The sequence below is a fragment of the Schistocerca cancellata genome, chromosome 2 (assembly GCF_023864275.1).
Source record: "Schistocerca cancellata isolate TAMUIC-IGC-003103 chromosome 2, iqSchCanc2.1, whole genome shotgun sequence".
NCBI lineage: Eukaryota > Metazoa > Arthropoda > Insecta > Orthoptera > Acrididae > Schistocerca > Schistocerca cancellata.
This window is the reverse complement of record NC_064627.1, coordinates 900,223,429-900,244,717: the sequence shown is the minus strand read 5'-3', so window position 1 is coordinate 900,244,717 and position 21,289 is coordinate 900,223,429. Positions and strand designations below refer to the sequence as shown.

General features: G+C 38.4%; 1 protein-coding gene across 2 annotated transcripts in view; it reads right to left on the bottom strand.

Moving 5' to 3' along the window:
- The window catches only part of LOC126162839 (arginyl-tRNA--protein transferase 1), a 183,930-nt gene that overhangs the window by 80,421 nt on the left and 82,220 nt on the right, over positions 1-21,289 (bottom strand). The window contains exons 6-7 of one of the 2 annotated variants that reach the window (XM_049919601.1): positions 15,947-16,149; positions 12,395-12,556 (exon numbers count right to left, since the gene is read on the bottom strand). In XM_049919601.1, the coding sequence (XP_049775558.1) occupies positions 12,395-12,556; positions 15,947-16,149 (365 nt within the window). The remainder of the gene's footprint in view (positions 1-12,394; positions 12,557-15,946; positions 16,150-21,289) is intronic. The other variant, XM_049919602.1, reaches the window with a different exon arrangement.

Here is a 21,289-nt window from a genome sequence, read left to right as displayed (position 1 = left end):
GATCATTTGAAACACTTTCCTAAAACCAATATTTCAAAACTTTGGAAATGGAAAGTCATTCTCCCACAAATAATTTGTTCATGTCACACTTGATCTTAACTTCTCAATTCTCTTCCAAATCTTTCTCCTGTATGCTTTCACTATCTGGTTTCTACTTTATCAATGTCTTTTTATTATCTTTCTATCAATTATTAACATTTTATTATAACTTATTTCTTTAGTTGTTTCCACACATTCTCTCTCCTACACCCAACCTTATTTGATCTTCTTCTGCTCTTCTTTGTTTCTATTTATGTTCAGTGACTTATTTTGGTTTTAGCTCTCAATCTTAGTCTATCAATTGTCAGAAGCTTATTACAAGAATTTTGGAATCTGAATTCTATGTTAACCCACTATTACTTCTGACTTTTTTCAAAGACCTTAAGTTTGGAGCAATTTTTCCTTCTTTCAAGAATTTGCAATTATTTCCCCACAAATTATCTGTTTTCACCCGTCTCATTCTCGTGCAGAAACAATGTTTAAAAAGTTGAAGTCACTTTAGATCTAAAATCTCCTTTTTTAATTTAAGTATCTGTCAGTTTTGCCTCAATGGTACCTGTTTCAACAGTTATTTACTAGACTGCTTCTCTTCTGTTGCAAATAGTGTATCCAATAGCAAAATGATGCCTACAAAGTGGCTATACGGATATTAAATCTTGTTTGTTCTGAAGCAGCAGCCAACAAGAAATAATCATTAGTTAACATGGGGTGAGGCCAAGAGAAAGTACCTACTTACGTAAGTGGTGAAAGTATAACTGAAATAAGGCTAAGTGAGATGGTAAAATCTAAATACAATCCCCAACTGAAAAAAAGGGGTAGTACACAGGAAAACATGAAAGAATGATGTACAGACAGTAGAGAGAAGGGAGTCATTTTAAATCCCATATGACAATTATCTACTTCTACATACATACCAAGCAAGCCACCATATATATATAGGGTGTGTTTGTGGCCAAGAAAAAAAGAATTCCTGGATTTTTTCCCGGATTGCCCCATTAAAAATACACTTTCTCCCTGGGGAAACTAAGCAGTACCCCACGTGAAAATACAGGGTGATCAAAAAGTCTGTATAAATTTGAAAACTTAATAAACCACGGAATAATGTAGATAGAGAGGTAAAAATTGGCACACATGCTTGGAATGACATGGGGTTTTATTAGAACAGGATGACGCTCCACCCCATATTGCTAGACGCGTGAAAGATCTCTTGCGCGCATCATTTGGTGATGATCGTGTGCTCAGCTGCCACTTTCGTCATTGGCCTCCAAGGTCCCCAGACCTCAGTCCGTGTGATTATTGGCTTTGGGGTTACCTGAAGTCGCAAGTGAATCGTGATTGACCGACATGTCTAGGAAAGCTGAAAGACAACATCCGACGCCAATGCCTCACTATAACTCCGGACATGCTTTACAGTGCTGTTCACAACATTATTCCTCGACTACAGCTATTGTTGAGGAATGATGGTGGACATATTGAGCATTTCCTGTAAAGAACATCATCTTTGCTTTGTCTTCCTTTGTTATGCTAATTATTGCTATTCTGATCAGATGAAGCGCCATCTGTTGGACATTTTTTGAACTTTTGTATTTTTTTGGTTCTAATAAAACCCCATGTCATCCCTAGCATGTATGTCAATTTGTACCTCTCTATCTACATTATTCCATGATTTTTTCAGTTTTCAAATTTATACTGACTTTTTGATCACCCGGTACATTCAATTCTTGTTAGGCAACAATATCCTTTTTTCTGGAACTATAAAACTTGTCAGTCCTTTGAAGGGTAATTTTATGCATTGGTGTAGAGCTTCCCCGCACTTTAGGAAGCAAAACCCAGCAAAAATCGACACATTTTGGAAAGATCTTGGTTCTGTGGAAACATGTAAACTGCGTATTTTCATATTACTAAAGAATAAATATGAATTCGCCAATTACAGCACAGTAGTTCCCATAGCACTGAAATCGAGATTGCGATCTTGCCAGCCAATGACAGCAGATTTTCAGAAAATAGGACACATGATGTAGTCAGATAATAGCAACATCACTTTTAAACAGTGCAAACACACAAATAGGAAAAGATAACAGCTACAGGGAAAGTTAAACTTTCACCTATAATAATGGTCTTCAAAATTTTTTGCTTTTTTTCCGAAGGCGTGGTTAAGCAGTATCCTATGAGCACACCTTAAAAATCAGCAGCTGAATATTTCTGACAAGCACGACTATAAATTTCACTGCTGTGCACTGAATATTTGGTGGGTTACCTGGTTGAATACATGTTCCATCCAGCACTTTGACTTTTCCACAGAAAAGCCAATTAGGTGTGCAATTGCTCAAGAACTCCCCTCACACTGTTTTTAAAGGATAATTATACTTTCTGCTATCATTACTGTATAATTTGTAATCTATGAAAGGCCTAAAATAAATATGAAAAACTAACCTTGAATCTTGGTAGTTTTTAGAGTGTGATATCATTAAAGGTTTATCAAACACATATGTGCCAGTAAATTTTTAAATAATGGCCTAAATTGCTGGTCTTCTGGGCCCAAAATTTTTCTCAGTGGCTGGTCCTCAAAATGTTAGGTTTTGAATGAGAGTCAAATGTCCCGTGATTTATAAAATTCATAGCACATTCTCACAAGTAATGCAATTCATCCTACATAAAAGGAAATTTACTTTGAATGTAACACTTCTCGTACCACCACTTGCAATATTTTCCCATGACCTATTTGAAATGTAGACAGTTTTGACACCATGCTATTCAAAAGCAGTTTGTTGTTATGAAATATTGCATAGTATTTGTCCTAAAGCCTTTGACACATTTTGCTGTTGGCTTCTACATGCACTCTGTTTTGTTGTTGTAAATTCCACATTTCATTTCTGCCTAAGTTTTATTTTTGTGTTATTCTCTCATTTACATTTTACTCCTGTAGTATTATTGCACAGTAATGGGTTAAAGTAAAATTCTTTGTTTGAGTATCAGTTCTTACTAGTCAAAACTAGGAATGTAACTAAAAATTAAAACAATGAAAAATTCCCAGAATTCTAAAAAATTCCACTTTTTTCCCAGTTGAAAATATTCCTGGGGTTTCCCCATATTTTCTGGTTGTACCGGGGCATGTACACCCTGACACAGCGCATAGTGGAGGGTACCTCATGCCACTGCCAGTCATTCCCTTTCCCATTCCACCTGCAAATGGAATAAAGGAAAAACAATGCCTCCATACGAGCCCTAATATTTCTTATCTTGTCTTTGCAGATTGCATGCAAGATATAGGCTGGTGGGAGTAGAATTCTCCTACAGTCAGTTACACATGCCAGTTCTCTAAACTTTATCAATAATGTTTTGAAAAAAGGAAATCCTATTCCTCTAGGGATTCCCATTTGAGTTCACAGACCATTTTCATCATACTCAAGTGGTGATCAAACCTAATGGTAATAAATCTAGCAGATAACTGAATTGTTTCGATGTATTGCTCTGGTCCAGTCAGGTAGGGAACCCAAACATTCAAGCAGTACTCAAAAATGGGACTGATAATGTTCTGCACATGTTTACTTTTAGATATGAACCATACTTTCCTAAAATTCTCCGCAATAAGCCCAAGCCGACCATTTGCCTTCCCTAATACCGACCTTACATACTCATTCCATTTTATATTGCTTTGCAATGTTACACCTAAGTATTCAATCGACATGACTATGTCAAGCAGCACACCACTAATATTGTATTCAAATGTTATAGAGTCGTTTTTTCTTACACATCTGCTTTCTTAAATTTTTCTATATCTATAGTAAGCTACCATTCATCACACCAAATAGATATTCTGTCCAAGATATCCTGTATCCTCCTACAGTCACTCAAGAACAATACTTCTCCGTACACTACGGCACCATCAGCAAATACTAATAAACTGGACAAGCACGACACCCATCAGTTTGCTTATGTATAAAGAGAACAGTAGTAATCCTATTGCACTTCCCCAATGCACTTATGATGAACACCCGCTGTACAGGACAATGACTAGGTTCTATTATTGTGAGCTGCTTACACATCTGAGAACCTATTGCATATACTTGGACCTTTGGTAACCCTTAATTCACTACCCGAGTCTAAAGAACTCCTAATCAAGTTTTGAATCTATGTAAATGTTATGTTTTCAATCAAATTTTTTAATGTGGCCTGTTATTTTCCTCAGTGTCAGGGTGAATGTGAGGACATGTGCAAACAACAATCAGAAGGTTAGAATTTTAGTTGAATGAGTCCCTGGGGCTTATGGTTGCTGTTGATGCTACAAGTGTAGTGAGTCCCTAGGACTCATGTATATGTTTACACTACAAGCTATGGTTTTCCTTACTTGTGGATTTGCGTGGTGAATGTCCAAACAATGTAGCTTTTAGAGAAGCAAATCAAGTTGAACTGAAAGATTTTCTGTCACTACTTAGACACACTGCCATCTTTAAATCCATCCAGAAAGTGTACTAACATTGTTCATAGCAAATGGTTTTGGACGAGGATTATTCAGGGCATCAATGTCCAATGATCTTATTATTGGCACTCTGTTTCGACAATTTCAGTGACTACAATGCCCGGAAGGAATTTGATCCAGCCATCTTATTTCACAAATGTTATAAATATCTGTGGTCAACAGTCAGCAGAATTATTGATTAAAAGCTGAAGAAAATGTCAATGAAATGCTTAGTCCATTCAGTGGACAGTCAAAGTTATGTATATGCCACATAAACATGGTAAATATGGGTTGGAAATGCAGTGTCTGACCAATGATAGAACCTGTTATACCTGTAATATATGTTTTACATGGGCAAAGGTTCTGATGGATTTGGTTTGGGTGAAGAGAACACAAAGAAGTTAGTGCCTATGCAAGCTGTCCTTAGTGCGGACCTATTTTCAATACCAACATGAACATTATTACTGACAATTGGTACTCTACAATGGAGATACTGCACGAACTGAACAAGAAACGCTTGAAAATGGTATGTACCTTGAAGAAAAATAAGAAAGAAGATACCAAAAGAGTTCCTTCCAAATAAAAGCAGATTTGTTGAGTCAACTCTGCTTGGCTTCAGAAACAATTGTACAAAGTTAGTTATGTATCTAAGAAAAACACCACAGCTATATTGTAATCTTCAATATACCATGACAATGACATCAATCCCACATCTAAAAAGTCTGCCATCACTGCATTTTACAACAATACGAAAAGTGGAGTTGATTTGGCAGTTGAGAAGTGCTCAATTTATTTGTGCAGTCATTGAACAACTAGATGGCCTTTGATTGTGTTCTGCACAATTCTAGGTATGTCAGCTCTGAATGCCCAAATGATTTATTAAAGACCAAGAAAGGTGCCTAAGCATACCACCAGGCTGAAGTTTCTGAAATCCATCACAAAGAAACTGAATGAAAATAATCTGATGACTCGTTTGCATAGCCTCCATTTGCCATGTCAGATTTGTTCAATGTTATCATGAGCTGTAAAATGTGATATTCCTGAAGATTTTGGTCAGCTGGATATGGAACATAAATTACGCAGAAATGACTGAAAGTACTGTTAGTTGTGAAACTGTATGAAGAGAACCAAAGCAGCTTAGCTCTAATGCACATGCAAGAAACCAGTACATCTGTTGTGCTCCATGAAAAAATGTAGGCATTGTGTTATAAAGAAGTAACTGAATATTACACACACAGTAACCAGTATGTTTCGTCTATGGAGACATTATATTACAGAAAAGTGAATAAATGCTCACCTAAATAGTGCTTTCAATTGAAAATCTTTGGTTTTGTTTTGTATGTCTGTTTTCATTACAGAACTAGTACCTGTATTATAAAAGCATTTAATATAACCTTACTTTCAGTAATCTGAGCTTTTGTTTCTACAAATATAATTTTAAATAATCCATGTTTCAGTAGTGTCAACTTTTATTTGAATAAAGTTCCTAAGATAAAAAAGAGATTGGTAAAAGTTCAGTCAATTAAGAGATTTGATTTTTATTTAATATTTTTATGGTTATTATATTATTATTGTTATGTTTGTTACTTTAAGGTAATGAATTATTGGCTAACAGTCTGGAGTGGAGCACTATGTCAAACACTTTCTGGAAATTTATGTATAGTTAATCTGCCTGTAGCCCTTTTTCTGTTGTTCACAGGGTATCTAAATCAACATCTACATGATTACTCTGCAGTTCAGAATTAAGTGGCTGGCAGAGTGTTCATCGAATCATCTTCAAGTTATTTCTCTGCCATTCCACTATTCAATGGTGCATGAGAAAAATGAGCACTTAAATCTTTCTGTGTGATATCTGCTTTCTCTAATGTTATCATGATGAGTACTTCTCTCCATGTAGGTGGGTCGCAACAGAAAATTTTCAAAATTGAAGAAGAATGTCGTTGAAATTTCATGACAAGATCCTGCCACAACGAAAAATGCCTTTGTTTTAACGATTGCACCCAAAGTCACGTATCATGTCTGTGGCACTCTCTGCTCTATTTCGTTACAATACAAAAAGAACTGCCCTTCTTTGAACTTTTTCAATATCCTCCGCTGCAAAGTAATGCTCCAAAAGAGAACGGACAGAAATGGCATCAGCAGTCTCTTTAGCAGGCCTGTTGCACTTTCTAAGTATTCTGCCAACGAATCACAGTCTTTGGTTTGCTTTGCCGACAACATTATCTATGTGATCATTCCAGTTTAAGTTACTCATAATTGTAATCTCTTAAGTGTTTAGTTGAAGTTGTGGGATTTATAATGTAACTGAAATTCAGCAGATTTCTTTTGTGTGAGAAATCGGCAATCTGAGTTTCATACGAGTGAACTGTGATTTTAGTACTGATTATTGGCCTCCCTGTAGTACAGGAACTAAATTTTGGCGTTTGTGTTAGTTGCATCCATCTCCAGACCCCCATGAAACATCATTCCTCCTTAGGATTCAGAATAAAAGGACTTACAAGTTGTCGGTAAGCTTCCGTAAGAGATTCAATGATCCAGATTTTACCTTCCTGCTCTATTCACGAGATATATGTAGGACGAAGCAATATGTTGGTTGGCTGTTTTAGGAATGTACGCACTCTGAATTTTAAGAGTCAACCACACTGCAATGAACAACATCTTTGTTGTAGTGTCTACCACTGTATAGGAAGAGCACTTTAGCATTTACTGAACAAACCCATGATAAAACATGCTGCACTTCTTTCAATCTTCTCTAATCCATTTATAAATCCTGCCTAGTAAGGGTTCCAGGCGGAGGAACAATACTGAAGTATTGGTCAAATGAGGGTTTTGTAATATACCTCATTTGTAGGCAGCTGGAGAGTCTCCCAATAAATTTCAATCTGGCTTCCATGTTTACTTTGATTAGCTTTAGGTGATCATTCCAATTTAAAACACTGTGTATGTATCCCAGCTTATTTGATGGGTGTGACTGCATTATTTTTCAGCATTCATGTAATCCAACAACAAGGGGTCTCTCCACCTATTTATGTACAACAGGCTAAATTTGTTTATGTTGAAGGTCAACCACCAATCCTGGCAACATGTATCAATCCTCTGCACTTTAGTACAGTTTTCTAGCAGTTATACTGTCCATACACAGCAGCAGCAGCTGTGAACAACCCCACAGAGGTTCCTACAACATCCACTATCTGTTGCCTCTATAGGAGTTGTAGAGGATTCACTAATACTGCCCATGAAGTAAAAGTGTAAGGATGTTTTCTCTTTTTCTGTCAATTTTATCCTGAAGATACAATGGTCACAGAAAAAGTTTAAAAATTATCCTACTGAATTATGCTTAACAATACTTCTATTGTCTTTGAAACAAGACATAATACTATATTAATAAAGATGTCACTGAAATTAAAACTGTGGTTAACTGATCAACGTCCCCTCTGAAGAATGGTGTAATAACTCACACAAGGCATAGAAGGGGGTCCTGCAAAAATGAAATAGTTATGTAGAGTATGACTGATATTTAAGTGCTCATACTGTCATAACAATGAACAGTGTAGGTATAAATTGATCAACTGGAACATTATGATGACTGATCTACTATTGATATAAATCTGTCCAGGAGACAGCAGCATCACCTCGCAAGGAATGACTGCTAGTCGGACACATGTACGGTGCGTGTAGTACCAGTGAGCATGCTGTCTGCTTGTAGAATGGGGAAGGTGTGCAATCTATACGAGTTTGACCGAGGGCAGATTGTGATGACCTGGAGACTAGGCATAAGCTTTTTGCAAACTGCACAACTTGTCAGGTGTTCAAGGAGTGCTGTGGTGAGCGTCTTCAACATATGGCAAAACCGAGGTTAAACCATGTCCAGACATTGTGGGGTCAGGCTGCCACCCCTCATTACAGATGTCGGACATCGTAGGCTGGGCAGACTAGTAAAGCAGGATAGGCAGTCAACTGTGGTGGAATTAACATCAGACTTCAATGCTGGGTAGAGAACAAGTATGTCTGAACACACAGTGCACTGAACACTTCTAACAATGAGTCACTGCAACCGATGACCCATGCGTGTGCCAATGCTAACACCATGATGTTGGCAACTACAAGTGAAATGGACACGTGACCATCAGCACTGGACATTGGATCAGAGGTAGAATGCTGCCCGATATGATGAATCCTGTTAACTTCTTTATCGTGCCAGTGGGAGGGAGTGAATCAGTCGTCTTCCAGGGAAACAGCTCCATAAGACTTGTACTGCGGAACAGAGACAAGGTGGTGGCAGCTCCGTTATGCTCTGGTGAACATTCATGTGGGCATCCATGGGTCCAGTGGTGCTTGTACAAGGCACCATGATGGCCAAGGAGTATTGCACACTGGTTGCAGTCCACATACACTCCTTCATGCCCATCACATTTCCCAATGGCAGTGGCATTTTTCAAGAATCACAGCTCACTGCCCTCCTTCCGGAATTCATGGGAATTAAGTGACTAGTGTGTGTAGATGTGGTGCCAACTCTCTCCAGCGTCCTACCATGGTAGATGGTCATAATGTTCTGGCTGATCGGTATATAATGTTACTACCAATAATCACAAAGCAGTCATCCAGCTGATGAATACTCAACTAGAATCTAGTGGACATTGAACTTTGAGTGTAGATACAGAATTTGAAACTCCACAGTAAGTATGAAAACTATGAACTTTCATCATTTTAGTTTTTTTTAGTTATACAACCTTACAAGTCATGCACAATATTAGGTAGCTTTTTACAAGATAGAAAATGATTTTAGATGTTAATTTAATACTTGTCTACCCTTACACTGTATTTATTTATTTGAGGCATCGCTGAAACTAATCTGCCAGTCATTTCCAAGGAGCTCTCAAAGTACAGCTGCATGTATCTGTCCACCAACGAATAAATGAAACAGGCCAGATACCTGGCATATAACAACAGTTATACTACTAAGAAATGATGAGGCAACTGTCTGCACTTTTTCAACACAAATAACCATATATTTGAAACATTAGAGAAGATGGTAAGGATTGCTCATGTAGTCTTCTGGAGGAACTTATGTAGTCAGTTATCACATTAACAGAGAATCACTACTGATCAGCAACTGGTTTCATGGGCTTTTGATGTTGGGAATGAGGATCTCATCCAACCAAAACTATTTCAGCCCAGGTGACGTGTTTTGAGTGGTACCTACAAGTTATAGCTCCAGTAGTACCAATACATTGTATGCCACGCAGAAAGTAGCATTCTTACATGGTAACACAGTAACCACAATGCGTAAGAATAACTACAGTGCTGATGTCACTACTACTTAAAATAATGGATAAAGAGCATGAGGCTATGGGCAGAAGCAACTGTAGGTTAATATTGACAGGAGCTGATGATCTGAGTTATGAAGTATTTGATGAAGAACACTGGCCAAATGAGAACATTAGGTGGTGCTGTAACTGTAAATGGTAATCATCTGTGTGTGTGAACGCATATCATAGCAGTCGTTGGCTACTTTAATTATTTCAAATAGTATTATCATCATTTACTACACGCACTATTAACTATTTATGGACATAATTTTTTGAGTGCATCACTGCAAACTTATTTTCAAGGTTTTTTTAAGGAATACTCTACGTATTTTGTGTACATAACTGTCACAATCACACCTTTTTAGGCTGCACCAAAGGTATGATGTGCACCCTGACTTGCGACTGACTGAATTAAAGTTTCATTTCCGTGTGCTCCCGTGCAGAGGCATGATGTGACATGTTTTGAAAACTCTAGTGCAATTGGCCACTGCCGGTTGCTGTTATCTTTTGCTACCATCACCCACATGATGGAAGACCGATACATCTCTCTTTCAGCATCAGAATCCAGATATCATTCAGTTTCACACCTCCTTCCTTCTGATTAAAATTATTGTAAAGTTTGGTAATCCCAATTGTCTCTCTGTAAAGCCTTCTGTACTATCTGCTTGTGGCTGTCAGTACTTGAGTCTTATCAAATTAAAACTGATGGTCTTCTGGGCACAAAGCACACTAGACATCAGCTGATTTGTCTGTTTCTCCCCTTCTACAGCTGCCCTTGTGTTGTTCTAGTTGTTTTTTGATGGTTCTTTTAGTATTATCCAGGTACACATCTCCACGACTACAAGGAATCCTGTAAATTCCTTCCTTTTTTCAGCAGTTTGCAAGCATATTTGACCAACTTTAGGTGTTGCTGTATCTGCTGTATAGGTCTGTACATTACAGCAATATACTGTTTCATCAAGATCTTTCCAATGAAGTCAGTCATGACTTTAATGAACATCAGAAAAACCTTGGATTTTGTAGACACCTGTACACTGCTATGATCTTTCCATAGCTGTCCTAATCCTTTTTTTATCACAATGGATGAATATCCACACCTGAAGAATGCATTTGAGAGATATTTCAATCATGCATTAAGCAGCCGTGGTTTACAGATATATCATGCTCCATTCACTAATGTTTTTGTAATACTTCATTTTTATCATGGGTGGTGATTTGAATCCCAGTGTAAATAATGGTCCACGTGTGTGTGTCTCCAAAATACCATGTGGACCAAGCTAAGATCATCTTTCTTGAAGACTAGCACATGAAGGAAACGTAATTATCCATCTTCCTCTGCCTCTAAAGTAAGCTGAATCTACGGATTATCCCTTTGAGATGTCCATGAAAACAATATAGTTACTCTCTGCCAGGTCTCCACAACACAAATATATCATCAGCATAAAGGAACCATATGTTCTGTTTTTTGCTGGCGGTTTCTAATGCTTCAAATTTTTCCATGAAGAAATAAGGTACTACTGGGTTTAAGGTGCTCCCCATAGCCATGCCATCTGTCTGTTCATAGAACTTATTACTCTATTCGAGGAAGGTGGTCATGAGATAATATTTAAAGAGTTCTGCAATATCAGTTGTCCCAACACTTCAATAAGTGGAACTATGGTAAACAGTGGTACCACATTGAAACTGATTGATGTGTCCTCCAGCTGGACCACTATATCATGCAACTTACTGTTAGAAGAACCGAATTCTTGATATAAGAATGAAATTTTGAATAATTCCACTTTAAGAGGTCCCTTACAAAGTCAAGTATTCTGAAGTTTGATATATATGGCTGAGAAGAGACAATTTAGTGGTACTTGCAGATTATGCACATAGAATTTTTTTAACCTCGGTAACTGTGACATGAAGAAGAGTGATTCAGAGGTTAGTGTATGCACATTAGTTCAGATTCTAACATGAAATAATTGTAGATCTCATTCCTCCACTTTTCTTTACTTTCCTAATTTCTTATAGTTTAGTTATAAGAAATGTTGGAAAAACTGAAGTACAGTTTCAACATACCCTGCAAATAAAGTAACAAACTGAACCATAAGGATTGATATGTGAATGCAATCAGGTATATGTCAAATGTATTTTGATGATTACCTCACTATAGATTTAGTGTCACTACCCGTATGAAATACGTCTGAAACTTAGCTGATGTTTCAGATACATATGGCAGTAAAACTTGGCAAAATCAGTTAATAAGGACTGTAAAAATAGAAGTAGTTATGAAAAGAAGAAATCTGGGGCTCATACTACATTATGCAGTAATTTGTAAGTATGTTCCTGTGTGCAGGAAGTCTACATAGAAGTACTGAAAGCATTCTGACTGTAAGGAGTATAGTGTGGTTTAAAATATGATGCACAAAGCAAGTCCACCAACAAATACACATTAAAAAATTCTGCACTAATTGTCCTAGGAATATGAGTATGGAGTTTCCAGAAATTTTGAAAAAAATTCTCCTTGTCAGAATTCTCTTCAGCTGATACTGTGGCCATTAGCAAGGTGTCACGTTCATGTTCCTGTTGATCATTACGGTTTTACCTTCAGGGGAGATGTAACAAGGAAACGTTTGTAGTGGTGCGGAGTACATTTATCAGCAGGCTCTCTGTGCACAGCCATCTGGTATTTGCGGAATACTTCATGTGCTTGCTCTGATGTTTGTTCATATTCTCGGCTTGGTGGTGTAGAGCGAACCAATCGGACCTATGATGGATAGCATACAAACTATACTACTACACTGCATTAGGACATCAGCATTATTCCAAAAGCACCTAATACACACATTAACATGAAAGGAACTGCTATTGGTAGAGGCTACAATATTCAAACATAACAGAAATAGGAAAAAAGTTGGACTGTCAGTGCTGAAAAACAAGTTTAGTCCTAGTATACAGCACTTTATTGAGTTGTACAGCCTTTGTTTGGTATAAGGCTTTAATATAAAAGTTGAAAAACCACCAGTATTATTTTTCTGTGATGTATTTCTTTGCCTACTAAATTGGCATAATACATCTTATTAAGTGCATATTGTCACAAGTTGTTTGTGACACACAGTATTCACAAATTATAGATGCCAATACATAATAATGCTGGAGGGTTGTGATGTAAACTGCTCCAATGGGATATGATACTGTCAAATCCGCCAAGGTTTGAGCACTTCATACAAGACACAAATAAGACATATTGTACTAAGACCCAGTGCAAAATGCAAAGACGGCCTGTGATGAAACACTTCACATAAACTTGAAAGAACTCTGAAAAAGACAAATTTATTTAACAATAACTTCTAGTTAAAAACAAGAAGACACAAATTAGTAATAAATTACGAGCAGTCTAAATGGAACTTAGAAATGAGTATGCAATAATTTTTAAGATTCAATGGAAGTACCTTCTGCCAACTACTGAAAATAGGATAACAGGAGAGAAGTTGACACATATACAAAATTATAATAAAAATAAAAAGTAATAAAAAGAGAGTATTTTCAAACTTTCAAATAATTTCTTTAATACCATGAAACTTTGAGTTATAAAAAGGCTGGGTGGATGGAGAAGTCAATCCCACTCTTCGATTAGGAGAAAGGTAGGTTATAGGGAAAGATGCAGAAGCTAAATCAGACTCCTGTGTCAGGATTGTGCAACTTTTCCTTTTCAAAAGCAGCTACACATTCTATACTCCCTCCCATGAACTAACATTCCTTTTGAGGAAGAAACTATCGAAATGTTTTGAAAGTTAAGAGATTCAAAGGTGTTTTTAATATGTGTGTGTCTAGCACCCTTCCTTCATTAATTGACACTTCAATGACAGATAAGTATGCGTCCCGCAATTTCTAAAATACTGTTAAATCAGAAACGTGATTACACACCATTTCATCTAACTTGTCCGTTATGTCATTATTAGTTTAAACATCAGAATACCACCTGAAGACGACGTGGAACTTGTGAGGACAAACATTTTTAAACACAATAATCAGTTGCAAACACAAATGAATATGTACATATTCTTCAACTTTTTCTTATAACAACTAATATGAAACAATGACACATATAGACAACATGTTATGCATGTGCTGATTCATTGTAGAAATCGTGTCGTTGATGATAAACTGGCTTAAAATGGGAAATGGTTACCTTGAAACAATGTTCCTCATGAATGTGGTTTTATTCGCATATTACACAGATTGTGTGATGATCACAGAGGTGCTGGATAATGGAGTGGGAGATAGTGTCACCCCTAACTCCTACTTGTCCCAAATTGTCAAGAGAACTTACTGTATAAGTATTAAATTACACATAATTGACAAAAATTCAAAAATTTCCACCTTCATAAAATTCCTAGTAAATCCTACCATCGAAAAGATGTGTGTGTGTGTGTGTGTGTGTGTGTGTGTGTGTGTGTGTGTGTGTGTGTGTGTGTGTGTGTGTCCGGGGGGGTGGGGGTGGGGGGGTGGGGTTGGGGGGGGCAGTGCGTGTGAGTGCAGATAGATTTACTCTTCTTCATACACATACTGATGATGCAATGCTGGGATGCTGACTTATTACAGAACACTGAAGGAGAAAAAAAGTCATATTTCAGAATCAGCTAAATAAATTCTAGTGCATAACAACTGCAACTGTGTAGCAAATCTATATGTGTGAGTGGAAGACCATCACAGGGTATTCATGGAGACAATTTTTTTTTCAGGTTTTGGCCATAGCTCAAGGCATATTTTTCTGCCTTATGTTTTGTCTCCTGCTGTTAGGCATGTGTGTTTCTGAAAGAAACAGCTCATATTATTACAGGTAAGTGTAAAATTAATTCAGTTTTTTTAAAAGTGGAAATTAAGTAATATCCTTGACAATTTCTCACGAGACATTGTGAGGATGGTAACAATCAATCATTCTGGAATACAAATATGTTTGATTTTTTTTTTTTGTATTTTATATGTGTGTACTGAGCCATGATTATTAACAAATCTCATCCTTAATTAACATAATATATTACTCCGTCGGTGCCACATAGAGCAATGAAAAATCCCCCACCCTCTTTTGAAAATCCTGCACAGGATAAAATCCAAGCAACATTTATGTGCATTGAATCTGTACACTGTTTTGTGAAGAGCCTTCAGAACAGACGAGTTGTTATGAAATATATTTTTTGAAACATGCATCCTTCATCAAGATATTGCATAAAGAGTAACACAATTGAATATTTTTAAAGAGATGCATTCTGAATGTTTGCTTGATAAAATTACCGAAAGTGCTTTTAGTGCGCAAAATTGAGTTTTAAATACCAAAGTAGGCATAGTGAATTAAACTGTAGCACAGTTTGTTGCAAAATTTAGTACTTCAACTTTTCATACAAAGGTTAATGAACTCTCTACTAACAGATTTTTATTCCACTTGATTTTATTATATTTATTTTTCAGAAAATGCCTGTTGTTCGGTTTCCTTAACAATTACAAAGCTGGATGTATATTTTTCAAATAATTGTAATGATTATATTTATCACTTGCCTGCAGACCAGTCACTGCATTTTTACTAATATTACTATCAGAATACTGCCTGTTATAATATTTTATAGAATCACTGAATTCTGTCTTGTGTCTAGTTTTGAGTATAAAAAGAGCTTTGGCGGATAACTTGATTTCTTTTCTTTGTTAGATAGTTGTAATCAGCGAAGCACCATTTATCAAGAAATCACAATTTATTTGTTACCAACATACTTTGATACTGCAGTTGATTGATGGGATATCCTCTGCAACATTTTAGTAACAATTTGATTACTAAGCAATTTTACTTGTAGGTGTTGGGTACAAATGTGTCAAGCAGTCAATAGTTGCTGTGATTGCAGCATGTCTCTCTGGTCCTCGATCGGAAGTCTTAATTGCTGAAGGCAATGAACATTCACAAAGTGTCATTTCTGCTCCAAGTAGAATTTTGTGGTGTATTTAAAAAGCTTTAGTTTTTCATATGTGTAGAAAGCTCTCTGTCATCCTCCATGGTTCAATAAATATAACAGTGACTTCTCTGTTAGTAAAGTACATGTTTATTTTTATATTTCTTTGATGACACAAGTACAAAGTATTCTTATCTCGTATACTGTCAACCACTAACCTCAAGTCGATGAGCAGGGTCTTCAGGGAGAGGTTCATTTAAAAGTTCCTCCAACGATTTGCCCTGTGGAGGTGGCTGTTTCTTTTCTTTCAGCATTCTCTCAGCTTCCTCTTTGCTGAAACCCTTTTTCATTAGCTTCTCCTGTTTTCTTTCAAGACGCATAAGCTTAGCCTTCTTCATTGGTGGGCGAGCTCCATCTGGTCCTTCAAGGCACAAGAAATTAAATCGACAGTAAGTGGCATTTCTTATGTCTTTTGAGGACAATGACAAACAGTACACTGCAATTTTAAAAAAATAATAATTTATAAAAGAGTTAGTAAAAAAACCTCAGCTACAAGTGACTCCTGGTGAAAATCATTACTTTCCACAATAAGTGATCAATGGGGTGATTTATTTATTTATTTACTCTCAGTACTACAGATTCATTCTTTAATAGCATGAAAAATAAAACTGATAAAAAGCTGTAACAAGTGTCAAAGACTGAAAAAGATAAATTTGCAGTTCTTTTCTACTTTGTACATGATGTTCTTTGTTTCACCTAAATTTCTTTGCCACTTTCAGCATACTTTTCTCTCCCCCCCCCCTCCCCCCATAGCCTTCAACTCCAGAGAAGAAAGAACACACAAAATGGTTTGTATAGCATGTATTCATCAGCTGTTATTCCGGTGGAACACATTTGGCAACACCGTCTCTGGTGGGCCACTGGAATTTCCATGTGTGCAATGGCTTGATGGGCTAAATTCAATGTTAATTAACACAGAAACAGTGCAATGTACCATTTTTTTCTTAATGATTATTTCTCAGCACAATCTCCCCTGCAACATCCTTACAAGCTTTTCAAACTGATATATGATATTACTGAGTATCAGTTCAGAGCTCACAAATCACTTCATCGAGATATGTACAAAGTGTTTGGCATAAATGTCGATTCGTGGCTCAGTGGGTAAGTGCCAGGCAATAAAATTTGAAAGGCTAGGGTTCAGTCCCCAGTCTAAACCTAAATTCTCACTATGAAAAACCACTGTGAAGTGCATGGCAGAAGGTACTTCCCACTGTACCAGTTACTAGGACTTCTTACCATGTCATTCACGTATGAGCACAGGAACGAGGATTGTTTAAATGCCTGCCTCTTGCATGTTATAATTAACCAAATTTTGTCCTTGTGATCCCTTCGGGAGCAAAATGTAAGAGGTTGTAGTATATTGCTAGATTCATCACTTAAAACTGGTTCTTGAAACTTCGTAAATACAGTTTCTCAGGCTAGTTTGTGTCCATCTGCTAGTTCAGCTTCTTCAGATATTTGTAGGCAGCAATGACACACATCTCTTATTACAGATTCACTGAAAATTCTAGAAAAATCACAAAATCTGTCCTACAGGTGACCTCAGATTGAGTGTTATGGCATGAATTAAGCCTCTCTGGCATGGATAAAGTCATATCTTCATAACAGCACAGAGCGGGTATCCCTGACAAACTGTGTTACAGAAATAAAACTGAAGTCAGAATAGGGAAACACAAAATGCGAAATTCCAAAAGGTCCAGAACTGAGTCCTCACATATTACTAGTTGACACAAATAACCTCCCAGTTCAGTGAATTTGGCACTTATAGGTGTTTTCCATTGTGTTGACTTGACAATCAAGGCACTGACTTTTTTTTTTTAATACTGCACTTCCTTTTGTGTTACAAAATTTTGTTCAGCAAAATAGAGCAGTAAGTATAGTGTGACGAGTATAACCACTTGCACATGCCTCTCCAAAGTTCTTGAATTCTTACACTCCTTACAGCTATTTGTTGCTTATAATAAAGATAACATTGTGTTACATTATGATTTACATGGCCTTTCTGGTGTGAAGGTCTCCACAACACATCTGACAAAGCAACAGTCCCCACTGATATACCTTCGCTTATGAAGTGCGCGATGTCAGAGATTGCACATCCATACAGTTCGCAGGCCTGCTTGTAGAGGCACCTAAGCTGGCCCCTGGTGCACTCTGATGAGCCATTAAAGAAACAGTATTATTTAGGCGACTGCAAACAAGTGCTCGGCTTATTCTGTGCCCTGTATTACTGTTGTCCAGTCAACATGCTCAGTGCTACGCACAACCTGCATTTTACGTGCTGCTCAATGAGGTGCTATGTTCCAAAACTCATATTGTTCTTGCTGTAGCAAACTTGGTGACAAGGGAGGGTTATGTTTCCTCTGCATGTTATTGTAAGTGCTAAGTCACTTGATAACGATGGAGGAAATACTCCAATGTCTCATTGCCCAGCAGGAAGCTTTCAGAGAACAACAGCTGGCTCTTGCCATTGCTCTCAGTCACATGGCCTCTGCATGTTTGTGGCAACTTACTCTCCCGTCAGTGCACCTGTCACCCTTTCTGGATTATGATGAATCAACTGAAGAATGGGACTCTTACAAGACATGATTACACCAACATTTCCAGGTTTTTCGTGTGGATGATGCAAATCTGTGTAAGACTTCCTTTCTTTCCTTACTTTCACCACGCACTTATCAGTTGTTGTGCCAACTTGTGCCTTTACAAGAACTGGCCAACTTATCATTTGATGAAATGTGCAAGCTTCTCTCAACCTGTTACTGAGACAGAACGCATGTCATTGCGATGCATGTATAATTTTACAGTTGTTAGAAACACCCAAACCAATCTTACAAAGCCTGGGCTGCAGAATTACATGGGTTGAGCCATCACCGTAAATTTGTCATTAGTACCCATCACGAATCCTACGCTGATCACATGGTGCATAATGTTATTATTCGTCTGGATCCAGACAGGGAAGTCTTTGAAAAAGCACATCAATGTGAGAATCTGACACTTACGGATGTGCTTCGAAGTCCTTTGAAGTGTTTTTGGCCTCTTTCATCCAGTGAATGAGCTATACCACTGGTGCTCGTTAAGAATCCCATGGGGAAGTTTCAACTCTGTGGCGACTTCAGTCCATGACAGATACACACCCTTTGCCCAGTCTTGACAAGTTGCTTGCACAATTATCAGGCAGCAACTACTTTTCCAAAACTGATTTGTTGGAAGAATAAATCCAATCCCCTTGATGAGGCCACTATGTGCCTTTTCATTATCAATACACCTTTCGGCCTATACCAATATCAATGCTTATCTTTTGGTGTTGCTACCACACCTTCAATTTTTCAGCATTTTTTAGAGCAGCTGACAGGCTCTGTGCCTGGCTGCATCAATTACCTTGACAATATTGTTGTTTCGGTTCTTCCACTGATGACCACCTTATCAATCTCCGATAATTTTTTTCTGTTTTCCAATCTGCAGGTCTCAAGTGCGATCTTGCCAACTCAACTTTTTCAGCCTTCAACTGAATATCTAGGTTTTGAGGTTTCTTGCACAGGGGTCAACCCATTGTGTCATTCTGTTGACACAATTGTGGCTTTGCTGCAGCTGACCTCCATTAAGGAACTGTGGGTGTTTCTACGTAAAGTTGCCAACCACCATACGTTTTTGCCGACACATCTACTGTTGCTCAGCCCTTGCACATGCTCTTGTGTAAAAATGTGCCGTTTTTTGGTCTACAGCTTGTGACCAAGCATTTGCTTTGCTTAAATCTAAGCCATATCAGCATCTCATGTTGGCTACAGATGCTTCTCAGCACGGATTTCGTGTGGCGTTGGTGCACAAATATGTGGACAGGTGTGAATGATCCACTGCTTATGCTTCTAAGACTTTAACTTCCGCTCATCATTGGTATTCTCAGATTGAAAAGGAGGCTTTTGCAACTGTGTTCGTTCTCAAGAAATTCTATGTTTTCTTGTATCGTTCTAAGTTCCATTTAGTCATGGATCACTAGCCATTGGTTGTTGTTCTTAACCCTTGGGCTTACGTGCTGGATGAGGCAGTGAATCGTTTGCAGCGGTGGGCTCTCTTCATTTCCCGTTAGTGTTATCATATCGATTACTGACCTATAGTGCGACAAACCAACATCAATGCCTTATCTTGCCTTCTGGTCAGGCCAGAACCACCATTTGATCAGGATGAGTTGCTTTGTTTCTATTTAGACACTGAGAACCAGAACGTGGTTGATCGTTTTTCCATCACTAGTGCCATGACAGCATCTGCTGTCCCAATTGATCTTGTATTAAGTCAGGTCCTCTCTTTTGTGTGGTATGATTGGCCTGAGAAACCCCAGACCCAGGCCTTGGATACTTTGCATAATTATTTCTCCCTCCAGCACCTTTTTTCTGTGTTGGATGGGGTTCTTTTGTTCGTTATGGAGGGCACTGTTCCCCTTGTAGTGATTCCTGTTTCCTTACACTGTAGTGTACTGCAGGTTCTGCATGTTGGTCACTGGGGGACCTCTTGCACCAAAGCTTTGGCCCACTGACATCAGAACTGGCCAGGCATAGATGGGGACATTATGCAGCTTACTGCCGCTTGCACTCATTGTGTACAGCAACAGGTAGCCCCGTGGGGGGTCTTTTTCCCCTCGCCCATAGCCACATTGCCCGTGGGAGCGTCCACATGTTGATTTTGCTGAGCCCTTCCTAATCAGTATTGGCTCATTGTAGTGGACACCTATTCCAAGTTTCCCTATGTGGTGCTTTGTCCACCCACATCCTTGCTGGCCACTATTTTGGCCCTGTCTAAGTTTTTGCAATTGATAGACTTCCCTATATCGTGGTTACTGATAATGGCCCCACAGTTTGTTTCTCAGAATTTGCATCTTTTTGTCAGGTTAGTGGTGTTCACCAACTCATAGCCCCCTCCCCTTTCATCCCCACTCTAATGATGAAGCCGAATGCATGGTTTAGATGTTTAAAACTCAGATGCAGAAGTATGTATCTGGCAGGCCCCTTGAAGCTGTTTTAGACAGTTTTTTTATTTCATACTGTTTCACTCCTGTGGGGATCAAGAACCCAGCAGAGCTGTTACATGGGCTCCAACCATGGACCCTTCTTCCCCTGTTACATCTGACACTGCACCCGCTGGCCTTACTGGCTTCACAATGATTCCAGCCAGGTGTGCCTGTCTGGGTTCAAGGCTTCGGCCACCAATCAAAGTGGGTTCCTGCCGTCATCGAGCATCGCCAGGGCCAGTGACTGTGCATCAGCCGCACTATTGATGGGCAGATGTCCTGTCTCTTTGACCAGCTGTGGCCGCATACGGCAGGGCCTATTCTGGAGGGTCAACCTCACCCCCACCACCAGCGAGGCTGGATCCTGTGTCGCAGACGGTCCAGTTTGAGCCACAGCAGGGGTTGCTGCCTGGCAGACTGCTGTCTGAGGTTTCTCTCTCCAGCCCTGCCCCTCAACTGCCATTGCCAGTGCAACCCCCACTGCACCTGACACTGCAGCTGCCTC